The sequence below is a fragment of the Miniopterus natalensis genome, chromosome 15, assembly GCF_054644295.1.
Source record: "Miniopterus natalensis isolate mMinNat1 chromosome 15, mMinNat1.hap1, whole genome shotgun sequence".
In the NCBI taxonomy this organism is placed as follows: Eukaryota; Metazoa; Chordata; class Mammalia; order Chiroptera; family Miniopteridae; genus Miniopterus; species Miniopterus natalensis.
In genome coordinates, this window is record NC_142095.1 from 47,308,182 (window position 1) to 47,335,589 (window position 27,408).

The 27,408-nt window shown below is 40.9% G+C and overlaps 1 protein-coding gene across 1 annotated transcript in view; it reads left to right on the forward strand.

Annotated features, from left to right (window-relative positions):
• Positions 1-27,408, forward strand: part of SLC25A26 (solute carrier family 25 member 26) — a 111,052-nt gene that overhangs the window by 59,413 nt on the left and 24,231 nt on the right. The window contains exon 6 of the mRNA XM_016223102.2: positions 22,614-22,658. Within this exon, the coding sequence (XP_016078588.1) occupies positions 22,614-22,658 (45 nt within the window). The remainder of the gene's footprint in view (positions 1-22,613; positions 22,659-27,408) is intronic.

Consider the following 27,408-nt stretch of genomic DNA (forward strand, 5'->3'; position numbering starts at 1 on the left):
CTTCAGTGGAGCTTTGGTGTTCACCAAGTGCGCCCCTTGAGTGTGTCACTTGTGGATGTGGTAGGGTTGTAATCCAGCGTGGTTGAGCCTGACCACCAGGTGCACTGTCTCTGGGGCCTCCCAGGAGGTGCAAAGTCAGCGTCTACCAGTGCCTTGCCCAGGGCCACTCAGCATGAGCTACACAGCAAACCATAGTTGGCTGCTACTTGTGCTGGGCTTTGCAGTGTCCAGGAGAGGCCAAGCTATGAGCCAATGCAGGCTGCCTCTAGTGCCAGGCCTGGGGACACTTATCAAGCCGTATGGGGCAGCTGCTGCTTGTTTGAGAGATTTTAGGAAAGTCCTAAGCATGAGGCTCGAGAGGCCACTTGCACAGAAAAGCCCCTGGAAATGGCCCGGATGAGCTGCAGGTGGGGAGGGGCGGGGCCTCCGGGAATCACGGGGAGGGGCCAAAGGTGTGAGTCAGGTGCTGGCAACTCAAACATGGCGCCTGCCTGCCTGCTGTGTTCGGGAAGGACTCGCCAAAGGAGCAACAGCCTCTGCCAGCCCTTCTGCCTGGGAGGAAGCCGCCCCTCCACCTCTCGCCCCAACTTCAGGCAGGTTATTTCCTCCCCGAGTGTCCCGGGTCCTTTCCGGCTGCTGCCCGGCGCTGGGCTCAGAGGGAGCGTCCGAGTGAGTCCGTGCCGGGCCCTTTAGGAGGAGCTGCTGGGGCTCCTGCAGCCTCCGGACCCTCAGGGACAGTCCCCGCTAGTTTCACAGCCCGGAGTTGTGGGGTCGTCTCTTCCCGGCCTGGAGTCCTGGGCTGGGGGCCTGATGGGGGCTGGGACCCCTCACTCCTCTGGGAAAACTCCACCGCTGAGATTCCCCCCCAGGTTTCAACTGCGGCACTGGGTGTGGGCCGGCGGCCTCGTCTCTGCGATTCAGCCCCGATCCAACCGCGTCTGCGCCCCTCCTACCAGTCTCGATGCTTCTTCAGTTCCCTGGTTGTGGGGCTTCTGTTCAGTCAGGCCTCAGGAGGTTCTAAGTGATGGTGGTTCTGTATTTTAGTTGTGATTTTGATGTGGTTACAGGAGGCGGCTGGTGCAGCTGTTACCTACGCCACCATCTTGTTTTTCCTCTATATCTAATGAAGATGTTTTCAATTGTTAAATTTCATTTTTAAGCCCAATTCCTTTTCTGTCTGCCTGCCTTCCTTCCTCCCTCCCCCCTCCCCTCCTCCCTTCCTTGTTTTCCTTCTTTTCTTTCTTTCTTTCTCTCTCTCTTCAGGTGATATTTATTTTATTTATTTATTTTATAAGTTTTTATCTTTATTGTTGAGAATATTACAGATGTCCCTTTTTTATCCCCATTGATCCCCTCCACCCCGCATCCATCCCACCCCCAGGCTTTCCCCATACCAATGTCTGTGTCCATGGGTTATGCTTATAAACATATAAATTCTTTGATTAATCTCTCCCCACCCACTCCCCCCTCCCCGTCTTCCCTCTGAGATCCCTCAGTCTGTTCCATGCTTCTGTGTCTCTGGATCCATTTTGTTCATCAGTTTATTTTGTTTATTATATTCCACATATGAGTGATATCATGTGATACTTGTCTTTCTCTGACTGACTTATTTCACTTAGCATAATACTTTCTAGTTCCCTCCATGCTGTGCCAGAGGATAAAAGATCCTTCTTTTTTACAGCTGCATAGTATTCCATGGTGTAAATGTGCCACAGCTTTTTATCCACTCATCTACTGATGGGCACTTGGGCTGTTTCCAGATCTTCACTATTGTGAATTGCGCTGCTATGAACATAGGGGTGCATAAGTTCTTTGTGATTGGTGTTTGGGGTTCCTTAGGATATATTCCTAAAAGTGGGAATCACTGGGTCAAGTGGCAGTTTCATATTTAATTTTTTGAGGAACCTCCATACTGTTTTCCATAGTGGCTTCACCAGTCTGCATTCCCACCAGCAATGCACTAGGGTTCCCTTTTCTCCACATCTTCCCCAGCAGTTGTCATTTGTTGATTTATGGCAGCCATTCTGACAGGTGCAAGGTAATACCTCATTGTAGTTTTAATTTGCATCTCTCTGATGATTAGTGACGTGGAGCATTTTTTTCATATGTTTCTTGGCCATACATATGTCCACTTCAGAGAAGCGTCTATTTAGATCCTTTGCCTATTTTTAAATTGGATTGTCTTCCTTTTGTTAAGTTGTATGAGTTCCTTATATATTTTGGAAATTAACCCTTTATCAGATGTATCATTGGCAAATATATTTTCCCATACAGTTTTGATGCTGGTTCCTTTTGTTGTACAGAAACTTTTTATTTTGATATAGTCCCATTTGTTCATTTTCCACTTTGTTTCCCTTGCCTTAGGAGGTGTATCAGCAAACATACTGCTATGACAGATGTCGGAGATTTTGCTGCCTACATTTTCTTCTAGGATTCTTATGGTGTCATGACTTACATCTTTTATCCATTTTGAGTTTATTCTTGTGTATGGTGTAAGTTAGTGGTCTAGTTTCATATTTTTGCATCTACCTGTCCAATTTTCCCAGCACCATTTATTGACAAGACCGCCTTTACTCCATCGTATGCTCTTGCCTCCTTTGTCAAATATTAATTGAGCGTAAAGGCTTGCGTTGATTTCCGGGTTCTCTGTTCTGTTCCACTGATCTATATGTCCTTGTGCCAGTACCGGGCTGTTTTAATTACAGTGGCTTTGTAGTATAGTTTGATATCTGGTATTGTGATCCCTCCAACTTTGTTCTTCTTTCTCAAGATTGCTGTGGCTATTTAGGATCTTTTTTGGTTCCATATAAATTTTTGGAGTCTTTGTTCTTGATCTGTGAAATATGTCGTTGGTATTTTAATAGGGATTTCATTGAATCTATATATTGCTCTGAGTAGTATGGACATTGTAATAATGTTAGTTCTTCTAATCCATGAACATGGTATATTCTTCCACTTGTTTATATCTTCCTGTATCTCTTTTTTGCAACATCCTGTAGTTTTCCTCCCTGGTTAAATTTATTCCTAAGTCTCTTAATTTTTTTGTTTCAATGATAAATGGGATTTTTTTTTTTTTTAGTTTCTCTGTCTGAGAGTACATTATTGGTGTATTAAAGTGCCATTGATTTCTGGGTGTTAGTTTTGTATCATACTACATTGCCGAATTCATTTATTAAATCTAATAGTTTCTGGTGGAATCTTTAGGATTTTCTTTGTACAATGTCATGTCATCTGCCGATAATGACAGTTTTGTTTCCTCATTTCCAAATTGGATGCCTTTTATGTTTTCTTTTTGTCTGTTCGCTGTGGCTAGGCCTTCCAGTAAAATGTTGAATACTAGTGGTGAAAGCAGACATCCCTGCCTTGTTCCAGTTTTTAAAGGAAATGCTTTTAGTTTTTGTCCCTTGAGTATGATGTTGGCTGTAGGTTTGTCATATGTGGCCCTTATTATGTTGAGGAATGATCCCTCCATTCCCATTTTGCTGAGAGCTTTTATCAAAAATGAGTGTTGGATTTTGTCAAATACTTTTTCTGTGTCTATTGATATGATCATGTAACTTTTGTCTTTCAATATGTTTGTGATGTATCACTTTTATTGATTTGTGAATATTGTACCAGCCTTGCATCCCTGGAACAGATCCCACTAGGTCATGATGTCTGATCTCTTTAATATATTGCTGGATCTGATTTGCTAATATTTTGTTGAGGATTTTAGCATCAGTGTTTATCATGGATATTGGCCTGTAATTCTCTTTCTTTGTAGTGTCTTTATCTGGTTTTGGAATTAGGCTAATGCTGGCCTCGTAAAAAGAGCTTGGAAGTGTTCCCTCTTGAATTTTTTGGAATAGTTTGAGGAGGATAGGTGTTAGTTCTTTATATTCTTGGTAAAACTCTGCTGTGAAGCCATCTGGTCCAGGGCTTTTGCTTGTTGGGAATTTTTCCATTTTTGCTTCAGTGTTATCAGCTGTTACTGGCCCATTCAGGTTCTCTGATTCTTCCTAACTCAATTTTGAAAAATTGTATTTTTCTAGGAATTTATTCGTTTCATCCAGGTTGTCCGGCTTGGCGGCATATAGTTGTTCATAATATTTTCTTACAATCCTTTATATTTCTGTGCTGGCAGTTGTTAACTTCACCTCTTTCATTTCTGATTTTGTTTAGTTGGGTCCTCTCTCTTTTTTTTTTTTTTTAACATATCTTTATTGATTTCAGAGAGAGGAAAGGAGGGGAAGAGAGAGAGAGAAACATCAATGATGAGAGAGTCATCGATCGGCTGTCTCTTGCACACCCCCGACTGGGAGTCGAGCCCACAACCCGGGCATGTGCCCTGACTGGGAATCGAACCCTGATTGCCTGGATCCTAGGTTGATGCTCAACCACTGAGCCATGCCCGGCCGGGCTGTCTTTGCTTCTTGATGAGTCCAGCTATAGGTTCATCAATCTTGTTTATCTTTTCAAAGAACCAACTCTTGGTTTGATTGATCTTATGTATTGTTTTTTTAGTCTCTGCCATTGATGTCCGCTCTGCTCTTTATTATTTCCTTCCTTCTACTTACTCTGGGCTTTTCTTGTTCTCTTTCTAAGCCTTAAAGTCCCCGACTATGACTGTATTGCTGTTGATCTCTCCCTTAAAGTCCTTAAGGTTGTTGTTGATAGGTCCTTATTTATTGTCATTTTAATTCTTTATGCCTTTGTTTCTCTTTCTATCTCTTCGTATTATTACAGCAGTCCTTTCAACATTTCATGCAGTGCTGGTTTGGTGGTGATAAACTCCTTTACCCTTTTTTTGTTTGGGAAGCTCTTTATTTCACCATCTATTTTGAATGATAGTCTTGCCGGATAGAGTAGTCTTGGTTTCAGATTCTTGGTTTGCATTACCTTGAATACTTCATGGCATTCCCTTCTGGCCTGTAGAGTCTCTGAAGAGAAGTCAGCTGACAGCCTTATGGGGACTTCTTTGTAGGTAACAGATTGCTTTTCTCTTGCTGCCTTTAAGATTCTCTCTTTGTCTTGAATACTTGGAATTTGAATTATGATATGTTTGGGTGTGGACTTCTTTGGATTCTTCTTGCTTGGGACTCTCTGTGCCTCCTGAACTTGTTTGACTTCTTCCTTGACCAGATTAGGGAAGTTTTCTGCCATTATTTCTTCAAACAGATTTTCTATCCCTTCATTTCTTCACCTTCTGGCATTCTTATGATGCAAATATTGTTATGTTTCATGTTGTCCCACAGCTCTCTTAAACTGTTCTTCTGTTTTTTAATTGTTTTTTCTCTCTGGATCTCTGATTAATTTTTTCTATCCTGTCTTCTAATTTGCTGATCCGATTCTCAACTTCCTTTAATCTGCTGTTTATTCCTTCCAATGTATTCTTTATTTCTGCTATGTCATTCTTAATTTCCTTCATAGTTTCCCTATCTTTTTTCATGCTGTTGAGCATCCTTACAATCAGTATTCTGAACTCTGTATCTGATAGATTGGTTATCTCCATTTCATTTAGCTCTTTTTTCTGGAGACTTCTCTTGTTCTTTCATTTGGGGCTTGTTTTTTGCCTCCCCATTTTGGCTGCCTGTTTGGGTTTGTTTCTATGTACTAGGTAGATTTACTAGGACTCCCAGTCTTTTTGGAGGGTCTCTGGTGCAGGCCAATGTCAGACTCTGTTTGTGACTTGTCTTGAGTACCCTGTTTGGAGCTGTGAACAATCCATAGCTTTTTGTTCCCCCTACTGGGGCTGGGTGTCTTTTTACAGGGCCAATATGCATACGAAAGTCTTATTTTCCAAGCTTGGTGTCTAGAAGCAAATCAGGCAAAATCTCAAAGCATCCTGTGATCTGCCTTTGTCTGCAAGCTGATTAATCTGAGTCTCTTAATGAGCCTCAGGCTGTAGCCCACAGCAAGGTGTAAACTCCATCAGGTGGCATGAGAGGTTTGGGTAATTGTTTACCCCCAGCAGGCAAAAGCTGCCTGGCTGGCAAAGGTCTGCCTGAGAAAGATGTCCTCTGCAGTATGGGGTAATGACTTCACACAGGAATCTGGACAGGTGCCCTCAGAGCTCTTTCTCCAGAGCCAGAATCTCTAGATTCTCCTTACACAGCTCTAGTCCACTCTGACCTCCCTCTGCTGGAGCCCAAGGTGAGTGGCTGCACACTAAACTTTTTGCATTGGCCCTTTAAGTGGGCTGCTGCATTTCCAGCCGTCCCTCCCTGGCAGACAGAAACCCTGCTCCTTTTCAAAGCCAGATGTTTTGTGGGCATCTTTCTTGGTTCTGGTGCTCTCAGCTTTGAAGTCCAGCTTGGGATTTAGACTCTAAAGTTCTCAGTGGGAACCTGAAATATCCCTATGGTCCTTCAGTTGCTGCCTGTGGGAGCCCAGCCAACCCTCTCACCCCTCCACATTTCCTACCAGTCTCTATGTTATCTGCACTTTAGGTTTTTAGTTATGAGGGTGTTCTCCAGCTAGTCTTCACTTGATTATTCAGGATGGTTTTTCTATATTTTAGTTGAAATTCCAGATTGGTCCTGGAAGAGTGTCATTGTAGCTTCCACTTAGTCTGCCACATCTTGGAATCTTCTCTCCCTGTACTTTTAATTAGAAATTATATTTACCAGTATTTGAAAATGATAGTAATTTTTCTTCAGCAACTTAACTGGCTATGATTGGTTAAATTTTCTACCTCCTGCTTCTACCCTTCTCAACAAGGTGACAACTTTATAATGCTTCCCTTCCCTCCTCTTCTACCTCTCGCACACCTAGCTGAAAATTTCAGGATATATTTACTCCTATCTTTAGCCCTCTCTCAACTCCTAGATTTTCCTGAGGCATTTTAACATTGTTATTTCAGCTCTCACTAGATACTGTTTTGCTGTACATCTGTTTTGTTTCAAGAGTTCTGATTTAAAATGTATTATTACATGGTACTAGGCAGTTATTCATTATTCATTTAAACTGTATATAAAACTATAATATTTCATGATTCTAAAAAGCACTTTTTTTACATTTTAGCACTTCTGAAATTCAGAAGTCCCTTATATTGATTATTTCTTAGAATTACATTTAAAATTGAACTGGTAGCATTTTTTTATAGTTAGTAGAGTCAGTGGAATTGATATAGTACATGAAACTATATTTGGCGCATAAGCAAATGCAAATGCCAAGCTTATTTCTTACTACTGTTCTCTTTCCCATTCTTCCCCAGAGCATCTCTGTTCTAATTTGTTTGTTCTTAGAATTCTTGCACAAGTATTTTGCTGTGTAGGTATGTGAGTGGTACATTTTATGAGTATCCACACATCTTTTTTTCCCCGCTGGATTCCAGGTGTAGTGTTTAGCCACCAGCTTCCTCTCAGTACCCTGTTATCTGCTATCACATCCTCCAAGTCTCCTATCTTTTCTGTCATGATTTGTTTTACTGCTTTAACCACTTTTTCCATTTGATCTTACCACAAATTTGGACCTTTTCCATCACCCATTCTTTCCTTCAGTTAATCTACTGTATGGTTTATTTGGATAATCTTTTTAGATCCATGAACACTTCTGTCTGCTGTAGTTAAACCTCCCTAAGTTCCCTTTTTATTTTTCTGTCTCATATTCATCTCTCTGTGTTCAAGCAGCTCTGTTTGGTTGTGGGTTCTCTTTATCCTGACTGGTCACTGTCGTTTTGATGCTCAGCATCCTTATGTGTTGTCATAGTTTCCTTGTCAGCTCATTAGTTCTGGTCTTGGTATCTAATGATTCAGGGAGACAAGCCCCCCACCCAAGTGTCATCTGATCTCCACATGCCAGGCTTTTTCTAGAATCATTAATATAAAGTCCTTTTTTCAGGGTTCCAAGAAACTGGTCTTGAGGCACTTGCCCAGCTCCCAGAAAAATAAAAAACACACACATCCCAGTTCCCTTCTCTACACTCCAGGGAGCCCAAGCCTTCAATTCCATGTAGCTGTCTGCAGGCTCCAGGCATGTGTCTCCTGCAGCAGACAGATGGGAAATCATAGGGGAGGTAAAGGGGGATGAGCTCATGTCATCATCTTCCCAGGATAATTTTCAGGTCAGGCCTGAATTTGTCATTTTTGTATTTCCCTAATGGTTGTGAATGTATGCCTAGACCTACCAGCAGTGGGGGGAAAAGCATTAGGCATGGGAGTTGTACAATCTGTGGTGGGATAAATGATATTATAGTTTTCAGTTCCATGCTGCTTTCCCTGTAAAAGGATCAATTGTACTTCCCTGCCTGCTGTTAAATGATTTGCAGTTTTCCCTGTCACATAGTCAGGCTTGGCCTTATGAGTTGTTTGGCAAGTGGGATGCATTTGTCAGTGAGAGGTTCTAGTTCTGAACAGAGCTTTTAAGAGCTGTACCAGGTTTCTATCAGTCTTCTTGCCCCGCTGCCTTTTGTCTTGGGAATGGCATGTCTCAGATAAAGTCTGTTCCTTTCTGATTGGCTCTGGGAAAGAGTAGACCCTGGAGCACGAGACACAGCCTGAGGGCAGCCATGCCACCTGTAGCTGACTGTACTGTGAGAGGGAAACAAGTTTGTTCCGTGCTACTGAGAGCTGAGGGTTGTTTGGGCAGTGCCTCTGCGCTGGCTGATAAAATCTGGCTTGATTTCTTGTTCCTCCTTTTAATAGTAAATGTTTTTCCATTGCTTTCTAAAATCTGTATCAGACCCTAAAGTTTATTTCCTTTCTCTCCTAATTGATTGATAGGCATAAACTAATATTGTTGTTATAGTCAAACACTAATTAGTTGTGGTAGAGTGTTTACAAATTATGTAAGACTCAACCTATATAAGAGAACTCAGGGAAAGGTAGCAGTTTATTACACTCATTTAATGCCCTAAACTCTACCCCAAATTATTATTCTGAAAGTATGACTTCCCTCTAATTGTACAGAGTAAATTATAGTTCTCAACACCTGGGCTTTAGTGCTATTTTCTGTAACCATAAATGAATAAGAGTTCATGGGAGAAGCATTTATTGAGTGGTTCTCCAAAGCTTCTGCTTCCTGGAACATATATATGTATACACACACACGCACGCACACGCGCGCGTATTTATCTGACTTGTTGACTTGACTAGCAGACATAAGGAATGGGATCTATATTTGTGTTTTACCCCTTTTCTACATAATTTATGTTCACTTTTCTTTTTTCTTATTATTAAGCTCTCAGAACATTGTTTTGACAAGTATTTATAAATCAGTAGTTGATGAGTGGAAAGGGTATCCATTGGACTGTAAGCTAAAAGGCCTAGGCTCCTCCCTGATCCCACCACAAGCCTTCCTCCTGCCCTCCTCTTTCCTTCCTTTGCCTTTCCTCCATTCGTTTCAGTAATAGCGACTGAGCACTCTGCTGGGCCAAGCATTGAGATGTAATGATATGCAAGCCAGACACCGCTGCCTTCCTGCCCTTATCAAACTTACTGTCTTTTCTTCTGCCTCCCAGCCCCTTCTTTCTTCTGACCATGCTACAAATCGGGCATCCTCCTTGTCGTTTTGTGTTAGCAGAGCTGTTTTCTAATGTTTTTTCTACCACTGGATTGTTGTGGGGAGGTTTGGGGTAGTACTGAGAAAGAAAGATAAGTAGTTGTGAGGGAGGGAGAAACAGGTGAGCTACCCACATGGCCCGACAACTATACAACCTATTTTCATTTTTCATGATTCTTTTCAAGTTTTAATTTTGCATAAATGCTCAAAGGATGTATCTATACAAATGATCTGAGTATTAGGTGAGATGTTTATTGCTCCTGTCTAGTCGTCTAACTTTATTGAAAATTTTATTTTTTAGAGTTTGGGAAACCATTACAACATCTTTATTAATAAAAAACAGTTGCTTCAGAAATGGGGGAAACCTGGAAAATAAGGATGTGCCTTAGTTTACAAGAGCAGTTGGGACAAAAATAAGTTACAGAATCTATTTTCTATTGTAAGACTTCTTGAAGGGTCGGGCACCCATTTTGCCTCGCCTCTCTTTTGCTTTCTGAGTAAAGAACTAAATGTGTAGCTGGAAGGAAGAAGGAGTTGTAGGTGGGAAAGACAACTGAATTCTACACGCTAATGTCTTCCTCAGCTGCAGATGAAAATCTTAAGAACAACCTGATTATATTTTGTAAGGGATTAACGTTTGCATGCAGATTCCAACTGAAAACATCTGTTTCCTGACCCTGTGCCAGAGATCTAACATCTTGACAGGAATTCTGGTTTTGACGTTTCTGAGTCTCAGGCACCTCCCTCTATTACTCTGTGGCTGTTTGCTTAGAAGGCTTAAATCAACACTGCTTAACATATTGGAAGTGAGTCTGAAGAACTGAAAATGAACTTCATTTGCTTCTTACACACAAAAGGAAAATTTCAGGTTTCATTAGCAAGAATCATCCTAATTGCTCAGTAGTTGTAAGAATTGTGGGGCGACCCACAGTCCATTAAAGAATCCCAGGAACGAACCATCAGTCTGTTCTCTGTGTCTATGAGTCTGCTTCTATTTTGTTTGTTTTGTTCTTTAGCAAATGGTAATTGAAAGATAAAATTTTAAAAAAGAAGCCAATGAAAATACGTGGATCACGGAAGGGATTGGTGTATATGTGTATGTATATTTATTTAAATATAGGAGCTTTTTTAGATTCACAGATACAAAGAACATTTTGATGGTTGCCAGATGGCTCGGTGGTTGGGGGCTGGGTGAAAACAGTGAAGGGATTAAGAATACAAATTGGTAGTTACAGAATAGTCACAGGGACATAAAGTACAGCACAGGGAATACAGTCAATAATATTGTAATAACTATGTGTGGTGCCAGACGGGTAGTAGATTTATCGGAATGATCACTTAGTAAGTTACATAATGTCTAATCATTGGATTATATGCCTGAAACTAATATTATATATCAACTGTTACTGGGAAAAAAGAGAGATAGTTGTTTATATACTTTTTAACTTTCCTGAGTTTAATGGAAAACTTTTAAAAGTATTTCTAATTTTGGTCCTGGCCAGGTTGCTCAGTTGGTTAGAATGTTGTCCTGATTCGCCAAGGTAGCGGGTTTGATTCCCTTGAATGTATAAATAATTGGAGCAACAAATCAATATTTCTCTCTCTCTCTCCTCTTTTCTCTCTCAAAATCAGAAAATAAAAATTTAAAAATATATATTTCTAATTTTATTTCTTCAGAATCTCAACTACCAAACAGTTTTTTTGGTAGGGCCCAAGTTGTATCTACTTGCGACTCATACTTACATTTTGTTAAGTCAGCATAGATTGATAATTCTTGATGCCATAATTCCACTGCATAAGTAATGTTTACAGACCTGTGGAAACAGGACTAATGCAAGTATTGAACATTTGCTAGGAGTCGGCTAATACTGGATGGTGTGTTAGAATCATTCACTTGACATCTGAAAGCCAGTGAGACTTTCTGATTTTCAGTTTGATTGAATGCTCTGATATTCCTGAATGTTAGCACTGGGCATTTTTAAGGATAAGTATGCTAATGAAGAGTTAATATTGGGCTTTAGCCTTCCATGTTATTAGGTATGTTCAGAAATTGTATATTTATAATCTGTATGCTATATCTAGAATCTCCTATTTATTATAAATGATCAATTAAACAAAAATAGTGTTTTATGGGGGAAAATTGGAAATAAACCATCAAGGAATAGTTAAATATTATGAAATACTCTGCAATGGTCACAAATGACAGATCTGTATTAATCAAAATGGAAATATCTCTAAGGTGTTGTTTAGGAGGAAAAAATCAAATTTTAGAACTATATGTATACTAACTGATGTCTAATTTTTTAAAAAGCTAAAACTAAATATGTTGAGATATATGAGAAGATATATCCCAAACTATTAATACCAGCGAACTTTGGTTAACTGGAGGTAGGGAGCTCACTTGGACCTTATTTCCAGGCTTCTATAGATGAAGTTTAATAAGAATGGAGCCAGGCTTTACTTGTACACTTATTTTTTATCAAGAAAAAATTAAAATATAAACAAGGTAAGCAATAGTATAACATACTCCGAAGTACTGACCACTAAGCTTCAGCCATTATCAATATTCTGCCATTTTATCATCTGTATCTCCACCCACTCTTTACCTTGATGACATTGTACTTTTTATAATTATATTTGTAGATAAAATCTGTATATATTGAATCACAAATCATAGATGTACCCCTTTGAAGAATGAATATAGTCATGTAATCCATACCCCTATTATGATATTGAAGGTTTCCGTGTCCCTAGAACGTGATCTGGTGTCTTATCCTAGTCAGTCTGCCCACTCAAGTAGTTAGTTCTGCCTTTTGTTAGAACTTTATATAAACAGAACCATAGAGTATAAACTCGTTTTGTGTCTGACATTTTTTGCTCAACAGAGTGTGTGAGAATCGTCCCTGTTACAGCATGTGTCGGTAGTTCTTTACGTTGTATTCCTAATACCCCGCTGTGTGAACATGCCAGTTGTATAGCCTCTCCCCTGTTGATGGACACTAACTGTTATGATTAAAGCTGCTGTGACAATCATGCACAATGCTTATTGTTGGCATATATTGTCACTGCTTTAGAATACATACCTAGGGGTGGGATTTCTGGATCAAGTGAAAACTTAACAAACCTCTTTTGAAAGTAAGTGTTCTGTTTTAAATTCCTACCAGCAAAACATGAGAGCTGTGGTTGCTCCACGTGCTTGTCATTATCTGGTTTTGTCAGTCTTGTTCATTTCAGCCTTTTTGGTGGTTGTAAGATGGCACTGCAATGTGTATGTTTTTTAAAATATTTTTAAATTGTGGTAAAATAGATATAACATAAAATTTGCCATTTTAATCACTTTAAGTGTATTCAGTATGAGTCACAATGTAACCATCACTACTGTCTATTTCTGAAACTATTCATCACCCGAAACAGAAAGATTGTGCTCATTAAGCAGTACCTCCTCACACCCCTGTTCCCGGAGCCCCGGGAGCCTTTAGTCTGGCTTCTTTCTCTGTGTTTGCCTGTTCTGGCTGTTTGACCTTTTCTGTCTGGCTTAATGTTTTCAGGGCTCAGCCATAGTGTAGCATAAAGAGTTTCATTCATTTTTATGGCTGCATAATACTCCATTGTATGGATATACCACATTTTGTTTATCCATTAATTCATTGATGGACACTGGGGTTTGCTTATTGTGAATAACGATGCAATGAAGATTTGTGTACAAGTATCTGTTTGGGTCCCTTTTTAATTATTTTGGCTATATAGCTCGGAATGGAACAGCTAGGGTGTATGGTTGTTCTATGCTTAACTTTTTGAAGAACCCCAGACTTTTTCTCAGTGTGTTTTAACTAACATTTTCCTGATGGCTAATGATGTTGAATACATTTTTATGTGTTTATATTAGTGATTTGTGTATCTGTCTTTGTGAAATGTTTGTTCAAGTCTTTTATGCATTTGAAAAATTGGGTTATTAGTTTTTCTTTCATTTTATTATTAAGTTTCTAACGTTCTTTATATATTTTGAATAGAAATTCTTTGCCAGATGCATTTTGCAAATATTGTAGTCTGTAGCTTGCCTTTTTACTAAGAGTATCTTTTTTAAAAATTAAAAAATATTTTAAAATAGTGCTAAAATACACATAACACTTACCATCTTAACCATTTTTAAGTGTACAACTCAGTTGTATAAAGCATTTTACATTGTTGGGCAACCAGGCTCCCAAACTCTCTTCAGTTTGCAAAATGGAAACTGTATCCATTAAACAGTAACTCCACATTCCTCTCTTCTTCCAGTCCCCATTCTACTTTCTGTTTCTGTTTCTGTGAATTTCATTACTCTGGATACCTCATATAAGTGTAATCATACACTGTTTGTCTTTTTGTGACTAACCTATTTCACTTACTGTAATGTACTCAAGGTTCATCCGTTCTGCAGCATGTCAGAATTTCCTTCTTTTTAAGGCTGAATAAAATTCCATTGTACATATATGCCACATTTAGTGTATCCATGCATCCATCAGTGGATACTTGGATTACTTCTACCTTTGGACTATTGTAAATAATGTTACTATGAACATGAATGCCCAAGTCTCTCTCTGAGACCTTGCTTTCAATTCCTGAGTGTATGTACCCAGAAGTGGAATAGCTGAATCATATGGTAATTCTCTTAATTTTTGAGGAACTTCCATACTGTTTTCCAAGTGGCTGCACCATTTTGCATTCCCACCAATTCCTTCACATCCTCACCCACACTTGTTATTTTCTGGGGATTTTTTATAGTAGTTTCCTGTTGGGTAATATCTCATTGTGGTTTTGAGTTGCATTTCTCAAATGATTAGTAATTTTGAATTCTTTTCATATGCTTGCTGGCTATTGTATATCTTTGTTGGATAAATGTCTATTCATATTCTTTGCCCATTTAAAAATTTAGGTTGTTAGTTTCTTTTGTTGTTGAGGTGTAGAAATTCTTTATATATTCTGAATACTAACCCCTTATATGATATGTGATTTGCAGATATTTTCTTCCATATCAATCTGTTTGTCTTTTGATACACAGAAGTTTTAAATTTTGATGTCATCCCATTTGTCTAGTTTTGTGAGTTGTTTTTTTTTGAAATTTATCTTTATTGTTGACAGTATTACAGATATCTCCCATTTTTCCCCCCACTGATCCCCTCCACCCCGCATCTACCCCTACCCAGGCCTTCACCACACTATTGTCTGTGTCCATGGGTTATGCATTTAAGTTCTTTGATTAATTTCTCCCCACCCACTCCCCTAACCCCTGCCTTCCCACTGAGATTCATCAGTCTGTTCCATGCTTTTTGTGTCTCTGGATCTATTTTGTTCCTCAATCTGTTTTGTTTATTAGATTCCACATAAGAGTGAGATCATGTAAAACTGAATCAGGAAGACTCAGAAACCTGAATAGGCCAACAACAACTGATGAAATTGAAGCAGTAATAAAAAAACTCCCAGCAAACAAAAGCTCTGGTCCAGACGGCTTCACAGGGGAGCTTTCTAATTCTTTAAATTGTAGTGTTAGATAGCTTATTAAAATTTTTTCTAGCTTTTTGAGGGAGGCCTGTAGTGCTATGAACTTCCATCTCAGGACTGCTTTCACTGTGTCACATAGATTTTGGGTTGTTGTGTGTTCAGTTTCATTTGTTTCCAGGAAGTTTTTGATTTCTTTCTTGATCTTATTGGTAACAAACTCATTGTTTAATAAAACATGCTATTTAGCCTCCATGTGTTTGAATGTTTTTGAGTGTTTGTACTGTAGTTGATTTCTAATTTCATCCCATTGTGATCCAAGAAGATGCCTGATATGATTTCAATCTTCTTGAACTTGTAGAGACTGGTTTTGGGTCCTAACATGTGGTCTGTCTTTGAGAATGTACTATGTGCACTTGAGAAGAATGTATATTCTGCAGCTTTGGGGTGGAATGTTCTGTAAATGTCTATTAAATCCCTCTGATCTAGTGTGTCAGTTAGAGTCACTGTTTCCTTGTTAATTTTTTGTCTGGAAAATCTATCCAGTGAAGTCAGGTGGGGTGTTAAAGTCCCCGACTATGACTGTATTGCTGTTGCTCTCTCCCTTAAAGTCCTTAAGGTTGTTATTGATAGGTCCTTATTTATTGCCATTTTAATTCTTTATGCCTATGTTTCTCTTTCTGTCTCTTCATATTATTACAGCAGCCCCTTCAACATTTCATGCAGTGCTGGTTTGGTGGTGATAAACTCCTTTACCCTTTTTTTGTCTGGGAAGCTCTTTATTTCACCATCTATTTTGAATGATAGCCTTGCTGGATAGAGTAGTCTTGGTTTCAGGTCCTTGTTTTGCATTACCTTGAATACTTCATGGCATTCCCTTCTGGCCTGTAGAGTCTCTGATGAGAAGTCAGCTGACAGCCTTATGGGGACTTCTTTGTAGGTAACAGGTTGCTTTTCTCTTGCTGCCTTTAAGATTCTCTCTTTGTCTTGAATTTTTGGCATTTTAATTATGATGTGTCTGTGTGTGGGCCTCTTTGGATTCTTCTTGCTTGGGACTCTCTGTGCCTCCTGAACTTGTTTGACTTCTTCCTTGACCAGATTAGGGAAGTTTTCTGCTATTATTTCCTCAAATAGGTACTCTGACCCTTACTTTCTTCACCTTCTGGCACTCCTATGATGCAAATATTGTTACGTTGCATGTTGTCCCATAGCTCCCTTAGACTGTCCTGTTTTTTAATTGTTTTTTCTTTTTGGGTCTCTGATTGAGTGATTTTTTTTCTACCCTGTCTTCTGATTTTATGATCCAATCCTCAGCTTCCTCTAACCTGCTGTTTATTCCTTCCAATGTATTCTTTATTTCTGCTGTGTCATTCTTAATTTTCTTCATGGTTTCCCTATCTTTTTTCATGCTGTTGAGCATCCTTACAATCAGTATTCTGAACTCTATATTGGATAGACTACTTATCTCCATTTCATTTAGCTCTTTTTTCTGGAGACTTCTCTTGTTCTTTCATTTGGGGCTTGTTTTTTTTTTTTTTTTTGGCTGCCTGTTTGAATTTGTTTTTGTGTATTAGGAAGATCTACTAGGACTCTCAGTCCTTTTGCAGGGTCTCTGGTACAGCCAGTGTCAGACGCAGTGTGTGACTGGCCCTGAGTACCCTGTTTGGAGCTATCAACAGCCCTCGGCTTGAACTCTCGTCTGCTAGGGCTGAGTGTGGTTGGACAAAATGGAGATGCACACCAAAGTCTGCCTTTCCAAGGCCCAGGTCCAGAAGCAGTTCAGGCAAAGACTCCAAGCACTCTGAGGTCTGCCTCTGCCTGCAAGCTGATTAATCTGATTCTCTTAATGAGCCTCAGGCTGTAGAAACGCCTCTGGGTAGGGTGAGAAGTTTACCAACAGGGTGGGGCAATTGTGGGCCCCCCCCCCCCCCAGCCAGGCAAAAGCAACAAATTGTCTACCTAAGAAAGATGTCCTCTTCAGTATGGGGGAATGACTCGGCACAGGAATCAAGAGGGGTGCCTTCTGAGCTCTATCTCCAGAGCCCACAACCCTAGATTCTCCTCACACAGCTCCAGTCCACTCTGCCTTCCCTCTGCTCGAGCCCAAGGTGAGTGGCTGCACAGGAAACTTTGTGCATTTGCCCTTTAAGAGGGGGGTGCTTGCATTTCCTGCCATCTCTCCCTGGCATACAGAAACCCAGCTGCTTTTCACAGCCTGATGTTCTGTGGGCACCTTTCTCAGTTTTGGTGCTCTGAGCTAGGAAACCCAGCCTGGGATTTAGGCCCCAGAGTACTCAGTGGGAACCCCCCATAGCTGAGATATCCCTCCAGACCTTCAGCTGCAGCCTGTGGGAGCCCAGCAAGCCCTCTCATGTCCACACTTTCTACCAGTCTGTGCGGTCTCCACTTTTCCTCCTTGGTTATGAGGGTGCTCTCCAGCTAGTCTTCAGTTGCAGTTGATTATTCAGGATGCCTTTTCTATATTTTAGTTATAATTCCAGTTTCTTTCTGGGAGAGAGGCAGTGTAGTGTCCACCAGTCCGCTGCCATCTTTAATCTCTTCCTAATTTTGTTTTTGTTGCCTGTGTATTTGTGTCATATCCAAGAAACCATTGCCAAAACCAATATCATGAAGGTCTTCCTCTGAGTTTTGTTGTTTTACGTCATACATTTAGACCTTTCATCCATTTTGAGTTCATTTTTGTATATGGTGTAAGGTGAGGGTCCAACTTCATTTTTTTGCATATGAATGTCTAGTTTACCCAGCATCATTTGTCCTTTCTCCGTTGAGTGCTTTTGGCACTCTTTTCAAAGATCATTTGATCATATTTGCAAGGGTTAATTACTGGGTTCTCTGTTCTCTTCCATTGGTCTTTATGTCTCTGTTGATGCCACTACCACACTGTGTTGCTTACTGTAGCTTTGTAGTAAGTTTTGATACTTTGAGTGTTCCTTTCTTTGAGATCTAACAGATTTACTTGAGAATCAAGTTGTTCACACTCATCTTTTTTCAATTTTAGATTTTCATACTCTTGTGCACATTTCTGCTTTCTTTGGAAAGATGCTTTAGGAATTTTAGTATGTTTTGGAAACCTGAGGAATAATTCACTTTCAGTATTTCCTACTTTTAGGTTAATTTCCTTTATTATGTGTACATTATTTTCACTATGTACAGTGCACATAAATGGATTATAGTTGTTAAATTTAATAATATATATTTAATGTTATAATTTTTTCTTGGTATTTCATATGCTAGCAGATCAGATTTGAATACTTCTTAGTTTAAAAAAAATTAATAACAAGTTGTATTGGGATAAAAGGTTTTTAAGTTTTCAACTTCACTGTCCTTGGTTACCACTGGGTTGAATGGAAAAAGGCACAGAGCACGTAAGAGGAGAAATGGCTTTGTTGCTGTGCGACACTAGAATGGAAAATCCTAAACCAAGTACAGAAATGTGGACACTGTCCTGCAGCAAAAGGGAAACTCTCTGTGGGATCCCTTGAAAATCGTAATGGGCCAGTCCTTGGGCCCACCCCCATCTCCATGCCATTCTTTAATGCCCTTCTGATTTGAGGTCTTAGCAGTTTCTGTGATTTTCCCCCCTTATTGCTAGAGAATTTGGGGGATATTTCTGAAAGTATGACAGCTTGCACAGCTTTTAAAATATACTTTCTTGTTCCTTAGTTTTCCTTGATCATTCATAGTAGTATGTTCATTGCAGCTTACAATCAAGTCTTATTTATTTACTTATCTTTTAAATCCTCATCCAAGAACATATTCACTGATTTTAGAGAGAGAGGAAAGGAGAGCAAGGGGAAGGGGGTGAGAGAGAAACATTGACTGCTCCCCTCCCATGCACCCCAACCAAAAATCAAGCCCGCAACCCTTGGTGTACAGAACAGTACTCCAACCAACTGAGCCACCCAGCCAGGGCAAATTTTTTTTTTTTTTTAAATGTATTCATGTTTTAATTTGACCTTTCCAGTAAAAAATAGAATTTTAGGGCTAAATGATATCTTAGAATTCTTGTCTTCATATCCCCTCCGTTATATTATCAATCGCATCATTATTTGTTAAAGAACTTAGAAGGTTACAGGCATTTATTTTAGGATCACAGCTTTATAAGCATTTATTGGCTTCAAGGATGATTCTAGTCCAGTACTTGGTGATAGGCAGTGTGTACACACGATGTAATTTTGTACGTTCTTTATTTCTTTAGTGACGCCCATCACTTCCTTTACCTGTGTACCATGCCCAGATTTCATTTATCCACTTCACGTGGACTCCTCACATGCACTCATGCATAGAGTTGTTGCTATGTTTATTGTTAGTGGAATCCGTGTTAAATTTTAGCAGGTTTTGTCCCTTCTGCCTCTGCCTCTTTGATGGTGGCTGGATTTACTGCTGCTCACTTATTAGTGCCGTGGGTCTTAACAACCTTATTTAACCCAAACATCTTAAATGGAGGCATTAAAAGGGTCACAACAGTGAGCCATTTGTAACTCTTGGTGCAATAAAATGGGTATGTTGTATTTGGAATATAAGACCTCTGAGCGTAGCTACGCATTTTCTTCATCTATAAAACACTTTAGAATAACAGCTTACATCTGTTTGAGGTTTTAAATTCCACGTTTTGAAGAAACATCACTGTTATGTAACTCCAAAGCAGACCTGGGGAGGCAGCTCGCTTTCTGCCAGGCTGCACTGGGAGCTGGAGTGGCTGGGAGAAGGGTTTGTTTTAGTGCCGTGTGTGCTGGCCACCCATCCACAGTGGGGAACATGTTTCACTGTTATTTCTTCATATGGTAAATGACAAGATGCAGTCAGTAAGATTTTGGCTTGAAGAATATTTGAAAAATTTCCACACATCAGGAATTTATCTTATGAGGGATATTTCATTACTAGAAACCAGAAAAAAAATTAATTATTTAAACATTTACAGCACATTTAATTACCTTAGACTGTCAGTTAATTTTGTTTTAGAGAATAAAGTTGGGATTTACTGTCTGCCCACTTTTAAAAATACATACCCAATGGAATAGTTTGGCCATTTCAAATGCGTGAATTTTAAATTACTTCTTTAAAATTAAAGGAACACTATAACGAGTAATGTGTAATAGAGGAAAATGGGCAAAATGTTCATCTGCAGGATTCAAAATCTAATACAGGGTGGGGCAAAAGTAGGCTCACAGTTGTTCGTATGGAAAATAATACATTAATAAGTAAAATTCGAGAATAAACTGTTTCATGTACTCACACTGTAAGCCTACTTTTGCCTCACTTTGTATTATGTATTACGTACCCAAACAGTGCAGATCTCATTAAGTGCAGTTTTATGGGTTATTTTTGTCAAGCAGTGACAAATGTGAACATGGACAGTCACAGTAAGTTATAAGGCCTTTCTCATCTTACATTCTTGTTCAAACGTGACACATTTACATTTGGGGGAAAAGAGTACAAAGGAGAATGTGAAAATCACCTATAATCCCACTGCCTCTTGTTCTCTTAGATATTTTGTTATGTATTGTGCATTTTCAAAAATTAGGGTTTTGATAATTCATTTAATTGGAAATACTTTAGTTTCAGAATAGACAGTGTCAGATGCTTGCATGGTTTTATGGCAAAACTAAACTAAATTGGACTCCTGTTGTAGCACTTTGATGTATGGGTTGAGGTGGAAGAAGCCAAACTTTTCTGAGATTCTAGTTTGTCAGCTTAAAGTAATCTGTTGACATTTCTCTCACTGCCATTTCCTGTCTGAATGGAAGACAGATTTCTGTGGCCACTGTCAAGGCACAGAGTAAGAGAGATTGTGTTAGACTCTTAATTTCTGAATAAATATAAATATTTTAGAAGTAATTTACTGCTCTTAAATCATGGGCCATTAATTCCTCCAAAATTGTGGTCTCTCTCTCACACTCACACAAACATGCACCCTCACACACACAAACATGCATTCACACACTCATACATACACCCACACAAACATGCACTCACACACATTCACACACACACTCATACAAATACACAAACATGCACTCACACACTTATACTCGCAAACGTGCTCTCACACATACACACTCAAACAGGCACTCACACACACAAACATGTACTCACACAAACGTGCACTCACAAACATGCTCTCACACACACGTACATACACCCACACAAACATGCTCTCACACACACAATCACATACATACCCATATTGTTAACGTTCGAAGTCCACATCTACTTTTCACTTGCCAGGGAGCTGAATACAGAACAGCACTGGGCCATGGCCTGCGTGGGAGCAGCTGCATCCCCAGCACAGGCCCACAGGTCAGCGAGTGGATACTACATAGGCTGGTGAGGGTGGTCCACTGCCGTCCAGGTACCTTTATTTTAGGAAATATGGAGGCAGGGTCTATTTTTAGAATTTTGGAAAGTTTAATTAAAAGCAAATAGATTATACTGAGGGTGAATGTACTCTGCAGATAAACGCACTTAAATGTGTTTGGGTAGAGTGCTAGACAGGGCTCTGGTGCCAGGTCGCCTGGCTTCTTAATTATAACTGCCTTTAGGTGAGTTACACTGCTTCTCTGAACCTCCGTTTCCTCACCTGTAAAACCGGGTTGGTAACAATACTTGTCTTAGAGGGTTGTGAGGATTCAGTGAAATAAAACCTATGAAGTGCTTATTAGCACAGTGCTTGACACATGAAAAGTGCCAGGTAATTCTGCTCTTACTGTTACACAACAAATTGTTGCTATTTACTACGTAAGTGTGGTCATGTCCACCACTCATCCTTCCTTCCTACAGATCTCTCTTCTCTGTGTGCATCAGGCGTTCAGGAGACCCCACTCCTCCAACATCCGCAGGCTGTTCCCTCCTTGAGGGGTGCAGACTTCCCACGGCCATGCTGTGCCCCTGGGGTCCCGTGTCTCTGCTTACTCCTGCCCACAGCTCTGTCTCCTCTCCTCCCCTCCCTGCCCCTCCACCTGCCTTGCCCCCTCTACCCTCCCTCCCTCGTCTCCCTCTTGTCTCCCCCTCCTTTCTCCCCCTCAGCTTTCTCTAGCATCTCCCTCCTCTCCCTTCTCTCTCTCCCCTCCTCCCTCCTGTCCCCCCTCATGTCCCTCCTCCTGTCCCCTCTCCCCTTTCTTCTCTTCCTTCCCCTTCTTTTCTCCTGCCTCCCTGGCCCTTTCCCTCTCTGCTGCTGCCCACCCCCAGCCCTTTCTCCCTCCCCTGCTCCCTTCCCCTCTGTCACCTCCCCATCCCTCCTCTTTTAACCCTAATACTTGGCTGCTAAGGAGCAGACAGCTTTAGCTTTTAAGCAGAAATATGCCAAATCTTCCAAGTCCTCATTACTTGTGATGGGAAAGCCTTCCTGTCATTTTCGTAGCCAGAGCGTCTTCGTGTTCCGCTTCCCGTCTGCATGGAGAGGGCACCGCAGCCCCTCTGTCCCACGGGCTCAGGAAGGTCGGGCCCTGAAGGCAGCCAGTTAGCTGGTTTTCCAAAACCGATGACTCTATGGTAAACCTATGCATTTGCTTAACATTAGCTTTATTACCTACACTGAAATGAAGTGATGCTCTCAGTAGTAATTACGGGTTTGTAGTCATGCTAGGCAGTGTCTGCTCTCTCTGCCTAATGTGTTTGATTTTTTTTTCTCGCTTCAGATCCCTTTTTCATTGGTCCAGTTTCCCTTGTGGGAGTCCTTAAAAGTAAGTTTTCCAATCTTTATATAAAATGTCTTTCTAATTATCATAAATCCCAATAGTTTCAGTGTGTAATAGTAGAATATAATATTGACTAGCAGTTTAAAAACTCAATTATTAAGAGTTGAAAGTATTTTTTATATGTGGTTTACATGCCAATTCAGTCTTTTAACACTTGTTCCAGTGTCTGCGGTGCTGAAAAATCATTGTAAGGGCATAAGTGAAACCCTCAAATGTGAAGGGAAAGCTGCTTTACTTTCTTCTGTGCTGCAGCTCTTCTCTACCTAGTAGGACCGTATTTCACGTCTGTGTGTGTGTGTGTGTGTGTAGAAGTTAAGGAATGATGACCAGGGTAAATGAAAACGGAAAGAAGCAAGGCCCTGACTGTCAGGCCAGGCTTCCCCCATCTAACAGTGGGTGTGGGCAGCAGGGGGCACGCTGCTCTGACTCCCCTTCCCTCTGCTGCTCACCCCACTAGGCCTAGGAACCCCACTGAGAAGGAGCGGAGCCTGCTGAGTTATGAGTCAGCCTAGGGAAAGGTTACTCATTTGTTTAAAAACAAATGAATTTTTAAAATCCGGTGTTCAAATATGCAGAGACGTGTTTGTTTTTCATCTTTTGAAGCTATGGTTTTAAAAATTGTGGGTCATGATATGAGTAGTGTGGGTGTCTGCCAGCATTTTAGAGACTGCAATAAAAAGAACATTATTAACAGTGCATCTTACGTGGTGAGGATAAGTCCTATTTTGTAAAACTTTGGTGGTGTGAACGCATGTACACCCATCTCTGTACTAGGCTCATTGTAAAATGTGTTTCTCACTGTGGATAACGGTCAGAAAAATTTGAAAGCCCTTGTTCAAGTGAAAATGGCTGATAAATGACCAAACTGTAAAATGACAAAGTATCCAGGCATGCATTTGATAATACACAAAATAAAAGAATTACTCCCACTGTTGTGTGGAATTAGTAATCATGGTGTGCTCATGCAAAATGTCCTTTGAAGAGTAACAAAAATGATCTGGACTTTAAAAAATATTCTATGGAGGTTATAATATGAGGATAATAAAATGAGACAAAACACTAATCATAAAAAATAATCTTTGGAATATTAAGTATTGAGAAAGAGTTCTTATAAGAGATCTGATTTTAAGGAGTAGTTTATTTAATACAAGGTTTTGGGGTCTTACATGGTTGTTTATTTTTGTTTTTGCCATTTCCTTGTGGTGCTTGGTGACATTGCTCTCAGGCAGGGTTTCAGGCATGATGTAACAGCTATCTAGTGAGAAGGTCACGGTCCATGAGCATAACTGCTCCCCTTTTTCGCGTGTGACAAAAGGACAGTGGAGCCAGCAGCTGTCCAGCAAACAAGACTCACTTCATTAGTGTCTCAGTAACCAGCATTCTCTCTGCTTCTACATCGGAATGCTGTGAGGCCCGAAGACGGGAAGCTTGGGAAGTATTTCTTTTCAGTGTTAAGGACCTTTGTGGTATCCTAGCTTTAAAGGTCTAGAATTTTTCAGAGTCAGCCTAGATAACGATGTTGAGCTTTAACAGTTTTTTCTGAGCAAATGTTAAGATGTTATATATATAGTTGGTTTTTTTAAGTTGGGTTTATTGAGGAATAAGTTTCATTTAGAAAAACTCAACCTTTATAAGTATACATGTTTATGAGTTTTGATAAATGTTTATTACTGCCACCATAACCAAAATATGTATGGAATACTTGTAGCTTTCATTTTCCAGGATACCATGTAAACAGAACCACACACTACCTAGCATTGTGTGCCTGCTTCTTTCATGTCAGAAAGCCGTGGAGAGTCATGCGTGGTTTCACCTGACCAGCAGTTTGTTCCTTCGTCGCTAAGTGGTGTTCATCATGTGGAAGGAGTGGCCTGTGTATCTGTTCACTAGTTACTGCACATTTGGGTTGTTTCCTGTTTTTGGTGATTATGAATAAAGCTGCTGGTAAACATTTGTATATAGGTGTTTTATGGACGTATGTTTTTGTTCCCTACCTAGGAGTGGGGTTGCTGGGTCGTAGGAAAAGTGTAAGTTTCGTTTTTTAGGAAACTGTGAAAGTGTTTTCCAAAGTGGCTGTGCTGTTTTGCAACACTGTTGGAGAGTCTGGGTTGCTCTGCACCCACGTCATTGTTATTATAGGTTCTTTTAAAAATTCAGCCATTCTAGTAGCCATGTCCTGGTATCTCATTGAGGTTTTAATTTGCAATTCTCTCATGGCTAAATAACGTTGAGCATCTTTTCATACAAAAAACATCCAAATGTGAAATCACAGTGCTTTTTAGAAGTGGACAGTTTTGGGCACTTCTTTTATTTTTGTGTTTATGGTTTTATCCACAGCAGTTTGCTTTTGCAGCCATGGAGAGATTGTGTTATGTGAAGGGTTTCTCTATCATGTTTATGTGGAAGTACTACTCAGGCAGACTGTTCTGGGGAGGACTTGAGCAGATTGCAGGCACACTGTGTGTAAGGAGTGGGCCTCAGGTGGCGGGTGGCCACTTTCAGCTTAAACTTACCCTGCGTGAAACCACAGGCTCCAACTTTCTTCTGAAGTCACTTTCTGCTGCTCTCTCCCAGATTTCTGTTAACCATACTGACCGCTTGCTCTCAGACCCCAAATTAAAATCTGATTCTCTTCTTTGCCTTTCTCCATATTGTATCACCAAGTTTGGTTGGATCGGGCTTTTTGTGACCTGTGGCCTCCGTTTTATCAGATTCTTACTTACTTACGCCTGGACTGAGCCTGGGCTGAGTTAGCAGTTGCTCTGCTTTGTTGTCCATCCTACATGTTGAGTTTCTGTGATCTTCCTAAACTTTGTCTTTGAAGTTCTAAGAAATGTGTAACTTTCGAGGACTCTAAGTCATGCAGTTGCTGCACCCAGGGATGTCCACACCAGTCTCCCTGGTCTCTCCAGCCCCCTCCCCTTGTGCATTTTTTTGCAAAGTCATTTCCCTGCGGCCAGAGGAGGCGCCTCACTGACCCTGTTACTGGCTCCTTTCTGAAATGTGCGTCCACAGGTCCAAACACAGGCATCTTTTAAAGCCAGTGCGGTTTTTTTTTTCCTCCTGTGCCTGAAGTCCTTTAATCCAGGATCTGAAGATTTGCCCTTACTAACTAGCATTCGTCTATACTGCATGTTGGTATTTCATCCTGCACCATATTGTGTTTAAACATCTTAGAATGAAGCCTTACTGTATTCGAACAAGGCCTCAACCCCTTTCATTTACAGATGAGTGACACACACAGTGCACATACGTGTACTGTAGGTACTGCCTGCTGTGAGCTGGACACTGCCCTGCAAAGAGGAGGCGTAGCTAATGCCCTGGGGAGCTCCCACCAGAGGCACCCACCCCCAGATCACGCCAGTCTGCCGGACCCCCCAAATCAGGTCACTGCACTGCCTCAGTTCTTACATATGTTAAAATAGTACATATACTTACAAAAAAGACTGTAGATAAAAGGGAACTAGATACCCTAAAGAGGAGGGCAAGTAAGAGGAGTAGATTGTCACACCCAGAACTTCTGGGAAGACAGTTGTTCGTTATGATTTATGTTGCGTTTGGAACCTTCAGGCAGCCCAACAAGAAGAGGGACAGGAGAGAGTGCATGTCTCTTATTGCCCAATAAAGACCCGTCCATGGCGTCTCCCTGGACGACGGCACGTGTGCCGCTCCGCGTGGGTGCCCCTGAGTTTCTGCCGAGCTCAGTGTCTGGGAGCCAGCTCAGAGCCGAGCTCCTGGCGCCTGGCCGCGTGCCCCTCAGTGAGGAGCACAGACGTCGTGGCTGCTGACGTGGAGCCCTGAGTTACTCCACAGTTCTCCCTTCCTTCACCCTCACCCTCACCCCCAACCCAAGTGAGTCACTGTTCGGGTAGAAGCCTCCAGCTCTCCTGCTCAAATCGATTCCTCGGCCTCTCGGATGGGCTCCTGGTTCCATTCTTGCTTCTCTAAATCATCCTCTCTTCACAGCAGCCCCAGTGATCTTTTAAAGAAATAAACCGGATCATACTATTCTCTGCCAAAGCCCTTAGGCGACATCCCTTTGAAAGATAAATACAGTTGAGTTTAAACTATGGCTGACAGGATCCTCTGTCACCGGACCCCTCCTGCCTCACTGAACGTATCCCAGGCCACCCACCTGCCGCACTCCAGCCACAGCGTGTCCACTACTACACTGAGCCCTGTGGGCCTTCCCTCTGTTGTTTTTTAACACACCAAGCTAGCACTGACCCCAGGGCCTTTGCATTTGTTGTGCTTTCTGCCAGAAATATACTTTATTCATTAATTCTGCATCACATTACTGAATGCCTACTGTGGGCTGGGCATTTTCTAGGGTCTGGAGACACAGAGTTGAAGAGATTGACAAAAGTCCCTCCTTCATTGAGCTTTCCTTCTAGCTCTTCCCCAGGCTTTTCTCACGTCCAGCTCTTTGTCTTTACCCAGATCTCAGGTCATATGACCCAGAAGGCATCCCTGTCCACTCCTCTTCACAGTAGGAACTTCCCTTCTCCCCTTCTCAGTAATCACAGCGCCTGCTTATTTCCTCCCTAGCAGTTTAATAAAAGTTTATTTAGTTATACACGTATCGTCACCTGAATACTTACAAATAATTGAATGTGTCTTGCCCGGCTGGGCGTGGCTCAGCAGTTGAGCATCAACCTAGGATCCAGGAGATTGCGGTTCGATTCCTGGTCAGGGCACATGCCCGGGTTGCAACGGGCTTGATCCCCAGTCGGGG